Genomic DNA, 11,465 nt, shown 5'->3' with positions numbered 1-11,465 from the left:
TTCTACATTCATTGAGGGTCAGCCTGGTGCATAAATAAAGGCGTGGGCTCTGCGCAACCAGCCTGGGCATTCTGGTTCTGGGCAATCATTTAATCTCCCTGAGCCTGTTTGCTGAGAAAAAGAAAAACGGGGGTGATAGTACTGGTTCCTAGCTCCTAGGGCTGATTGGAAGATTAAAGGCACTTAAGGAAAGAGCCCGCCACTAACACTGAGCACCGAATAGGGGCTGGTTCTCCCTCTCCATCAGCAAATGTGTGGGGCACCCCTAGGTGCCACGCCCTGTGCTGGTGTGGAGACGAAGCCTTAGTGGAGGTGAATCCACATGGAGCAGCTGCGGGCCCGCCGTAGCCACAGAATGTCAGACAATCCTTTCCTGAGATCTCACGAGGAGCAAAAGACACAGTCTCTGTCCTCCCCATCTGCCAGGAAAATGGTAGGTTCACCTCCCCATCCATCCCCGCCCCCCTCCCTCCACAAAGCAGATGTGGCCCAGGGATTCAGGAAACCCAGGTCTGAGCCCAGCTCTGCCTCTAACGTGGCTGCTGCTCAGGATTTCAGTTTCCTCTGAAACTGAGCAAAGTGAAGAAATTGGATCGGATTTTCAGTCAGAGAATCAATCATTCATCTCCCCCAAAAGCTTATGGTCTCACACTTTTAGGGGAACCATTGCTGTGGAGGCTACTTAGCTTATAGCCTAAGGTATGTAACCAAGGCTGGCTTTCTCCACTTCCACCCCCACCCCCTCGCCCCGGGACCCCCACCCACCCCCACCCCAGCACCCCCCTCCCCCCATAGCGTACCTGGTAGCATCTGCACTCAAGGCAGGTGAAAATGCTCCTGAGGTCCTCACTCCTCATCTTGACTTGGGCCTGGGTTAGCTTTCAAAAGGGAAGCCAGGGACAACTAGGCATGCTCTGCCGCTGCTCCTCCTTCCCTGGGACCTGTCCCTGATGTCACAACTGGGTAACTATGACAACCCATCATAGGGACAGCAAAGTACCTCACAGAGAAGCCTCGCTGCCTCATTTCTGAAGTGAGACTAGGAAGAGAAGATGAATAATTCCCTGGAGTATCTAGCCTACCCTGTAATCGTCTCTAATCACAGGCAGAGCACAGACTTCAGGAAGAAACTGGACTTTGGCCATTACATATCTCACAAGAATAGGATACAAATAGGTATGTGGGCAGTTTGGGTTGGACACTGCCATTAGGGGTTCAGGAAGGGTCCGCCTTAGAGATACTGACAGCAAACCAGACCAGCACATGGCTTTGAGATGATGTGGCCTTATCTGCTGAGTTGGGTCAAAAGGACATTAGCATCAGTGACAAAATGTATCTCCCGCCAGGGTTCATTTGATAGAAATGCTCATTTAAATTCTTTTTTAAAATATATTTTTATTGGTTTTTTTTTTTTAGAGAGAGAGGAAGGGAGAGGGAGAGAGAGAAACATCATCGATTGGCTGCCTCCTGCACACCCCCCACTGGGGAGTGAGCTCGCAAGCTGGGCATGTGCTCTAACCAGGAATCAAAAGGGTGGCCTCTTGGTGCATGGGACAACACCCAATCCACTGAGCCACACTGGCCAGGCTCATTTAAATACTTTAAAGCCAAAGTAAGATAGAAAGAGGATAGGGCTTCAGCCCTCGATAGGCAAGCTGGTCCTATTGGGGAAGCGTGGGAGAGAAGCTCTTCCATGGGATTCAAAGGACAGATATCTCTATAAAGTTTACTTATTCTAGCCCTTACCATCCTGACCTGCTCAGAACTCTTCAAAGATGTCAGTTTGGGAGATGAACCTAAAATTCCTGAACTGGACTAAGGTCAGAATTCAAAATGGTAATGTTTATGAATCAGGGTCATGGTCTAGAATGTGAGGTTTTCTGAGGCTGCTGCGAGGTCCCTAATGATATAAAATTGCTCTCTTTTATCCTCCAGTGAAACCTGCTGTTGATACCAAACCTCCAGTGGCACACACAAATCACATTTTAAAACTGGGCAAACTACAGGTATGTGTTCTAGCCACCTGCACATGTACCTTACTGAGTTTTATCTCTGTCCTCAAGAGGTCCAGTTTCCCAGAAGCTTCTAAATAACCCACCTAACCAAAAGATCCGTGAATGCTCCTCCTCCCCATACACATCACCCCTAGTCTCTCCAGCTCCAGTCTCCGCTGTGGTCCTCCGTTTGCCCTTTCCCACAATCCCAGAGGAGCGCACTGCCAAACCATGTGTGCTGCAGCACCATGGAGCGATGAAATCATCATGGAGGGGTGGGCTTTCTCACCAGGGTGAACAAAAGAGAATCAATAAAATCGAGTATGAAAACAAGCAACTGTGTCAGAAAATCGCAAACGCCCATCGCGGCCCTGCCAAGGTGGATTGCTGGAACGAGTACTTCTCCAAGAGGTAGTGTTTCTTCTCTTCCTGTCCTTGTTCAGTTCTAGAGCAAGTTTCTCCCGAGCGGGAGGAATGCTGAGGGGAAGTTATCTTGAGGAATAACCAAGAGGATGTTAAGGAGAACGAAAACTACCAAACATGGGGAGCTTTCCCAGCAGTAAAGAGCGTTTGTATCGGCTAGGAGACTGATTTCCGAGTCTCATTCAGAGTTTGTCGCAGGAAAGCACTACGTGCTTCTTCGAAGTGGTGACCATCGCTGGGACGATGACACGGCCTTCTTAAGAATCAGTTCCACAAATATTCCCCGAGCTACTATGTGCTCAGCACTGGGACACAGAGATCAGAAAAGATATATATTTCCTAATCTCAAAGACCTCAGGTCTGATAGGGGATACAGTCATGTAAATAATAATGCAATGTGGTCAGGGCTACAAAAGTGCATGTAAGAGAAAGGAGAGAGAGAGAGAGAAAGGAGAGAGAGAGAGAGAGAATGAATGTGTGTGTGTGTGCATGCCCGCACCTTTCCTGGGTCCTTGTATATCTGAAATTGACTTGAAAGCTGAGGGAAGTGAGATGAAACAAAACTTGTCACCGGCCATTTGAGATTTGTCTGTAGGCAAGACAGAAATCAGACATCCTCAATCCGTGTTTCACACGATTCCTTAAGGGCGTTTACAAAATGCCACTTTTTACAAGCTGTACTGGAGACCAATCGACTGGAATCTTCTAGGGAGCAGGGGGGCTGAGGACCACTGATCTAAGCCGGCCGGGGCTCTGCCATTTCCCAGGGTGCAGTCTGGTTCCGCAGGCACGCGGGGCCTCGGCTCAGCGGGGACAGCTGCTCCCCGTGCTCAGGCAGTTATGACATCGTGACTGTGGGAGCCCCTTTCACGTCCCGCGGGGTTCAGGGTTCCGGTTCAGAGTTCAGGTTCTGGAGACGGCTGCACACAGATGAAAAAGAGACTAGGAAAATATTAATTTGGCCATATGGGGGGCCAGGCGGGACCCCACCTCTAGTGAGAGGACTACTACTAGGCTCTGACCTTGCTCACCTTTTTTTTTTTTGAGACTATGGGATACACCCATTACCCTTAAGCAGGTTTGGGATACACCCATAGCCCTTAGGCAGGTCATAAGCGGATTATCATATCAGTAAGGATTTACATGATTATTTAATGGGGAAGTTGCCTCAGTTACCATTGTCTCAGTTAGATAGGGAGTGGCTGGCTCTGACCTTTCAGAGCTTCAAGGTTGACCAGCCTTCCACATCTTTCTATTAGTGAGACAATGATCGGTTTCCGGCAGTGACTTCATTGCCCCCATTCCATCCAGGAGGAGAATTTTATTTTTCACCAAGGTTCTGTGTTTTTTTGTGTTTTGTTTTGTTGTGTTTTTTGTTGTTGTTGTTTTCAGCTTAAACAGAGAAACAAGGAACCGGGACCTAGTGAGAATCACCATGGAAAACCAAGGCATTCTGAAGAGGCTCGATGATCGCAAACCAAACTATGACCGCAGGTTGTCGGAGATGGACTGGCAGGCACGTGGGGACTCGGGGATGTTCCTGCGGGTGCACAGAGTTTGTCTCTGAGCACAGAGTTTGTCTGTGCTCAGAGCAGAGTCAGTCTCAGGAGGGCCCGTAAACCACTGAGGACAAGATCATGAGAAATGGTTGGTAAAAGGAAATAATCGGTAAAAGAAAAGCCACCCAAAGCAAACCATCTGGGAGCCAAGGAGAGCTCCTTGGTAGCAAAGCCAGCATGCATGTTTCAGAAAGATATCTGGTCGCATCTTCCTTCATCCCTCCATTCATTCAGAAAGGCTGATGCCCAAGCAAAGAGGATGGAGAGTATACAATCCAACACGTGGTTAACGTGCTTCATTTAGGAGTAACCCTTCAAGGAGTCGGGGGGGGGGGGGGCGTTGGTATTGGCAGTATTTTTCAAACCTCCACTCCCTGACTTTAATCTGTAAGCTTTTTCTAGCCGGCCTTAGAATTTAGAACTTCAACTTTCGCACCAGCGCCCTGGCTTTGACATAAACCGTTCTGGTTTTTTCTTTTTTCCTTCAAGAATTCAAGACGTTATATCAGAAATACAACAAAGTATCTTCTCTCCCAAGATGAATAGGTATGTCTTACCCCGGCTGCTCTTTACTATCGAACATGGTGATCACACTTGATACCAAAGCCCTGAGAACTGCAGAGTGAGGGGCCCAGTTAAAGGGTGAATTTACTCTTCTATAGTATCTATTGGTTACCCATTCCGAGACCTTAGAGCTATCTCTGCTTTCTCTCCCTTTAAGTAGGAAATGACTGTCTTTTGTCATCAGCTTTGAGGCTTTACATGTCTAAGGGGAAGTGATTTGTTCCAGGAAGATATAAACAGGAGGTCTCGTGGCTTTAATGTTGTGCCAAAGTTACATTACAGGTCTCTGTCACTATTCAAAAGTATTGTTGTGTTGGCATTTTGTATGATTGAACATTGTTAGTAACGACTAAGTTTGCCCCACCCCCACCCCCTCCCTCAGGGAGAGGGATAAATGGACACTCGGGCTTTCCAGAGAATAATTCTGTATAACTGATGCTTCTCTCCTTCTCTCCCTCGCTTCTCCCTGAATACAAGGTTACTCACCACAGAACAGAGACAAGAGAAGGCCCTAGGATTTCTTAGCCGCTTAGAGTCTCCAGACATGCCTACATGGCTGAATGCTCAATCTTAGGGATGCTACAATAAAGCTTGAAACACAAAATGAGTAAGTTACATTTAAGGTACCCAATGGCTTTAAGTCCCATCCCAAAATGGAGACAGAATGGGGCAGGCAGAAGAAAAGAGGCAACAAGCATTTTTATTTGGGGCTACGAAAAGAAGTTTTAATGAGAGAGAAGGAGAGAGAACTTTTTAAGACATAAACCATCATCACCATTCTGGGGGAAGAAAAGGTGGGGTGAGATGATCCAGCCACAAGTTCAGCTCTATCAAAATGAAAACAGAAGCACACGAGGAAATTAGGGTTCAGACAACACAGAGACCGTATGCCATTAGTTCCTCTGTGGATACGCAGAATTGGGAAAGAATGCTTCGTTGACTTTCCATGTACCATGTTCATTTATAAGCAGCAGCAACAGTGAAAAATATCAAAAATATATTAAACCATATGGCAAGACAACATCGAGTGGCTTCAATGACTGGTCATGTTGGTTCTGAGCCTGGCTTATTTTGAAAGACAGTAAATCTTCAATATTCTTACCACAAATAAACTTTTTAAAATAATTAGATTCACAGGAAGTTGCAGATAAATGTACAGGGTAGGAGTGGAGGGGGTTGGGGGGACTCCTCCTGCACCCTTCACTCAACTTCCTCCAATGTTAGCATCTTGTGTAACTATAGTACAACACCAAACCAGGAAATTGGCATTGGTACAATCCATAGAGCATATACACATTTCACCAGTTATACATGCACTCATTTTATGTGTGTATAACTCTATGCAATTTTATCATGTGTGTACCTTTGTGTAACTACAACCACTCAAGATAGTTAACTGTACCATTATCAAAAGAGCCACCCTCTTCCTCCCATTCTTAACCCCTGGCAATCACTAATCTGTTTTCCATCTCTATCATTATGTTATTTCATGACTGTTACATCAGTGGGATCATGCAGTGTGTATCCATTCTTTTGAGACTGGCTTTTTCCACTCCATATGCACTGAGTGGCCAGATTATTATGATCTCTGAACGCATAATAATCTGGCCACTCAGTGTGTGTGTGTGTGTGTGTGTGTGTGTATTAGAGGCCCGGTGCATGAATTTGTGCGTGGGTGGGGTCCGGCCAGCCTGGCCAGGGGGAGGGGACATGGGCGGTTGGCCGGCCTGCCTGCTGGTCAAACTCCTGGTCGAGGGGACAATTTGCATATTAGCCTTTTATTATATAGGATATACACTGAGTGGCCAGATTATGCGTTCAGAGATCATAATAATCTGGTCACTCAGTGTAATTTCCTTGAGGTTCATCCAAGTTGTGTATACCATTAGTTCATTCCTTTTTATTGTTGACTAATATTCCATGATATGGATGTACCTTAACCATTTACCCACTGAAAGACATTGGGTAGTTTTTAGTTTTTTTACTATTATGAATAAAACTACTATGAACATTTGTACACAATGTTTCTGCATGAAAATAAGTTTGATATCTCTGGGGTAAATATCCAAGAGTGCAATTGCTGGGTTGCATGTTAAATCCATTTAAAAAGGAACTACAGCCGAAACCGGTTTGGCTCAGTGGATAGAGCGTCGGCCTGCGGACTGAAAGGTCCCAGGTTCGATTCCGGTCAAGGGCATGTACCTTGGTTGCGGGCACATCCCCAGTAGGGGGTGTGCAAGAGGCAGCTGATCGATGTTTCTCTATCATCGATGTTTCTAACTCTCTATCCCTCTCTCTTCCTCTCTGTAAAAAATCAATAAAATATATTTAAAAAAAAAAAAAAAGGAACTATAGCCCTGGCCGGTGTTGCTAAGTGGTTAGAATGTTGTCCCGTGCACTGAAGAGTTGCAGGTGCGATTCCCAGTCAAGGACATGTACCTGGGTTGTAGGTTCACACCCCACCACCTGGTCAGGGCACAGGCGTGCAGGAGGCAACCAGTTGATGTGTCTCACATCAAAGTTTCTCTCTCTCTCTCTCCCCTCCTTTCCACTCTCTCTGAAAAAAAGCAATGGAAAAAATATCCTCAGGTGAGGGTTAAAAAATAATAAAATAAGTAAATAAAAAGGAACTACAAAACAATTTCCAGAGTAGCATACCATTTTATATTTCCACCAGCAATGGATGAGTGATCCAGTTTTTCCACATCCTCACCAGCATTTGATATTATCACCATTTTTATTTTAGTCATTCTAATGTGTGTAGTGACATCTCATGTGGTTTTAACTTGCATAACTCTAATTAATGAAGTTAAACATCTTTCATGTGCTTATTTGCCATCTGTCTAGCCTCTTTGGTGAAATGTCTGTGCATATCTTTTGCCAATTTTCTAATTGGATTGTTCTTTTTTGAAATATTGAATTTTGAAAGTTCTTTCTATATTCTAGCTGCAAGCCCTTATTTGGATATGTGATTTGCAAAATATTTCTCCCCATCTGTAATTTGTCTTTTTGTCTTCTTCACAGTGTCTTTCACAGAGCCAAGTATTTTAATTTTGATTACGTCCAATTTATCAAGGGTGAAAGTATTCTGTATCTTGACCATATCACTGTCAATATCCTGTTTGTGTTCTAGTTTTTGCATGTGGGAAACTGGGTAAGGGGTACCCGGGATCTATCTGTATGCTTATCACATACATGTAAATCTACAGTTATCTCAACATGAAAAGTTTAAAGAAAACATACGTCCAAATATAAATTCCTTATTGAACTGGTTCCAGTTCACGTCCGTTGAAGGACCCACCACCATTCTTCTAGACATCCAGGTGAGAAGCCTGGTGGTCATCCTTCACTTCACTCTCTCTTTCATCCCTTCCCCTCCCTACATATTTTCGAGCTACCAGTCCTACTTCTCGGTCTCTGTGTGTGTTACTGCTCACATTCAGGAGCTTGTGATTTACAACTGTATCAGTGATGCAAAAATATGTCCCTAGCACTTTCTAATTTGACACCTTCTGTCACTTGCCATTCCTTCCAGAATGAGCCATACTTTTAAACATGGCATGCAAAGTATGTCAATATGCCCCCCAACCCGTGATCCTGTCCCTTCTGTCTCTTAAAGCCTCCATCAATTAAAATTCTTAGTTTCAAGCAACAGAAACTGACTTTGTCTGATTTAAGTAGTGAAATAATTTATTAAAAGAATATGAATTAACATAAAAAACTGCAGAGCCAAGCTTCAAGCTGCACATCAAGGAACAACGCACAACATCTTGCTGTAGAACTGGTCTGTGGGTGCTACAGCCCTGCTCCACTAGAACTAGATCTTGCTGACCTGCAACTGCTGTGTTTGAAGTCTCCATTGTCTCTGCCATTTTGTGTCACTAGCTCCCAATTCCAAGTCAGTAAAGGTATATCTGATTGGTGTAACTCAGATCATATGTCCATTCCTTAGCTGCAAGGGAGGCTGAGAAAATGAGTAACTGACCTTTCCCACATCTGGATTCTGCTTCTCACCAGAATTCAAAAGATAGGAAATTCCCCCAAATTAGAATGAGGCTCAAAGGGCAGGACAAAGTAGAGTAAGAAATGGATCCGTATTAACTCTACCAGATAGAAAATGCCCATCGGTTCCAAACTGTATGGTTCAAGAATGGGCTTTGTACATACGCTGGGTTTTAGTTAATAAATTGACAAGTGCTACCATTTTTTGAATTCATGATCCTGTGTTTGGTGGCATAAATGATGTGATAAGTGGGTGCAAAATTTTGATGGGCCACATGTCTTAAAACGTGTAATTATTTGAAACTACAATGGTACATACAAACATGATCAACTAATGTTTAACATAGCTGAGCACTGCCTGTGACGGACAAATGGTTGTACCTTTCTAAACCCACCTCCTGCAGGAAGTGGAGTGGGTGGCAGAGGAGGTTACAAATCACTAGATCATGGATGGCAAACAGGGTTGACTCATTGGCTAATTCTGCTCAATTGATACTGGATATTGTGTCCTGAAAGAGAGGAAAGCAGTGCCTAGATTCAGCAGGAGAGTGCTGTGATTAATTAGTAATGTCTGCCATGAGTGCAAGAATGGGCGATTGCAGCACATATGCCCCACCCATTTAACATCCCTGACCTAGAATAATCCTCTAGAGCTCACAAGTTCTCTGGCTGTAGACACAGGCAGAGAATTTATCTGAGTTTGAAAGCCCAAGATGGGGGGGGAAAGGGTACATCTCGAGGAGTATGTAATAAAGAGATTTATTGGTGTGGCGGCCCAGACTGATGGACTTTGGTGAAGTGTTTGCCCAGGAGCTCAGAATGTATAAATTAATAGCTCGAATGGGAGTTGGAATTGCATTCATACACATTCCACCAATATATATTTGTAAACAGATGCATTTTTTTTTTCAACAACACTCTTCTGCTTTTCACAAACGAGAGAAACACTTTATAAATGGACCTCTGCCTCCAGGGCCCTATTCTTTCTATTCCCACAGACAGCAGACAGCTGCAGGCACAGCTTGTCTTAGGGGTGGGGGGAAGCTACTTTGATAGGGAAATAAAGCAGGCATCATGTTTCAATGCTTTGCTTCATAATGTACATAAAGAGAATTATTACCATTTCCTCTGATAAATATATATAAAAATATCAAGAAGAAAATGTCTACGGAATAGTATGAAATAAAAAATAAAATAAAATAAGTCACCTGCTGCTCACCCACTGTGTTCCTCCTCTGGAGGGAAAGCATCCAGGTGGCACTTGCTAAGAGATGGTGAGGATCTCCACCAAGGAGCCTCCCTGGGGGATTTTTCCAGAGTAATTTTGACCCGGTTTCTGCCTGAGAGCTGACTTTAGATCACGGCTCTCCTGTGAAATACACACAACTTTGCACGTGCCATTCTCCCAATGGGGCAGCTGCCCCTCCTGCCCTGGTTCTATGTGAGACAGCTCCAGACTAACCTCACTTGATAACCATCCAATATTCTGTAAGTGCAAAGCGGTCCTCATCCCTTTGCTAGAAAGGTCTAAAGAAGGGGATCCTGCCCGGCTGGCGTGGCTCAGTGGTTGAATGTCGACCTAGTAATCAGGAGGTCATGGTTCAATTCCCGGTCAGGGCACATGCAGGCTCGATCCCCAGTGTGGGGCGTGCAAGAGGCAGTCGATCAATGATTCTCTCATCATTGATGTTTCTATCTCTCGCTCCCTCTCCTTCCCTCTCTGAAATCAATAAAAATATTTTTTAAAAAAATAATGTGATTCTGTTGGTGAACCTACCAGGTTAGTGAGCTAGACAGAAAGTTGCAAATGTGTCCTTGTGTAACGAGGCAAATGGAAATTTCTAAACCTTCTCCATGGCGCTTCGCCCTTAACCTGGCCTCCTTTTCTTCTCATGAGGAAAAGAGCTTGAAAATGTACAAGTGTAAGAGCCTCTTGTTAGTATTAGAAGCTACAGCCACACTGCATGTTACTGTAAATTCTAGCTATGAAGACATTCCTCATTTATAAGTCAATTATTTATCAGGTAGCCTCAATTATGGAACCACAAAAAGAAGGAAAGTATAGCATAGTGATTAATGGCCATCTCCGGTATTAGGGAGACGTGGGCTCAAATACTACAGCTCTGCCCTTTATTTAAAGCTGTGTGAGCTTGAACATGTTATTTAAACTTCCTAAGCCTTATTATTCTTATTGTATAACAGAGATGCTAGAATCTTACGTTCTAGGCTGGGAGTATTTGTCAAAGTAAGGTATCTAAAGGCCTCAGCATAGCTCCCAGCACAGAATAAAGACACACGTTGGCTATTCATAAGAAATAAGATTCTCCGAGCAGCTAAGATATGTCACAAATCCTGTAGGACAGTTTTGCTCAGAGACGGACCATTAGCCACTCAGAGTCTATATAATTTGATTTTTCACAGTCAGGACTGATCTATCCCGACTCAGACACAGTTTCGACAAGAGGGATCATCATCTGGTTTCCCGTCATCTCGCACGACAGGAACCCCTATCGTCTGAAGGTAGGGACAGGCGAGAACCAGCACGGCTGTCAGTAATGAGAGGGACACGTGGTGGATCAGAACCCATCAAACAAAGCAAGGGCTCCGCTGCAGGAGTCTCAGCGCATTTAGAAAGGGGACAGCAGCCTTGCCTTCCTCAACAGTCCCTGAAAACACCTCTGTCAGCACGTACAGTAACGCACCGACAGCGAAGGGTGCCTCAGTCCTCCATGGAAGCTCATGCGTGCCCACTATTTAAGAAGGCAGACAAGCAAGTTTTCCAGTGCCAGGCGAGCACTTGCCTTCAACAAGGTGAAAATCAACATTGTGATGCTTGAAGACAGGGGAACTCCAGTTGCACGGAAAAATCCCCCTGGGTAAAGCAACTCAACTTCCAACAGAACTGGATACCTGAGGTGCCACC

At 44.7% G+C, this 11,465-nt stretch overlaps 1 protein-coding gene across 2 annotated transcripts; it reads left to right on the top strand.

The window, feature by feature from the left end:
• Positions 1-1,052: 1,052 nt before the first annotated feature.
• Positions 1,053-5,114, top strand: CFAP97D1 (CFAP97 domain containing 1; the record flags this gene model as incomplete). 2 transcript variants are annotated; one of them, XM_079798767.1, is made up of 5 exons in its annotated part: positions 1,053-1,176; positions 1,936-2,006; positions 2,287-2,405; positions 4,466-4,522; positions 5,018-5,114. In XM_079798767.1, the coding sequence occupies 5 exons, from the start codon at positions 1,053-1,055 to the stop codon at positions 5,112-5,114; spliced, it is 468 nt and encodes a 155-aa protein (XP_079654893.1). The 2 variants fall into 2 exon arrangements, with proteins under 2 accessions (XP_079654893.1, XP_079654892.1); XM_079798766.1 differs by lacking the exon at positions 5,018-5,114 and adding an exon at positions 3,810-3,933.
• Between the last annotated feature and the right edge of the window lie 6,351 nt (positions 5,115-11,465).

Source organism: Cnephaeus nilssonii (assembly GCF_951640355.1).
Source record: "Cnephaeus nilssonii genome assembly, chromosome: 19".
NCBI lineage: Eukaryota > Metazoa > Chordata > Mammalia > Chiroptera > Vespertilionidae > Cnephaeus > Cnephaeus nilssonii.
Note: the sequence above shows the minus strand (reverse complement) of the source record. Positions and strands in the feature narration are given on the sequence as shown.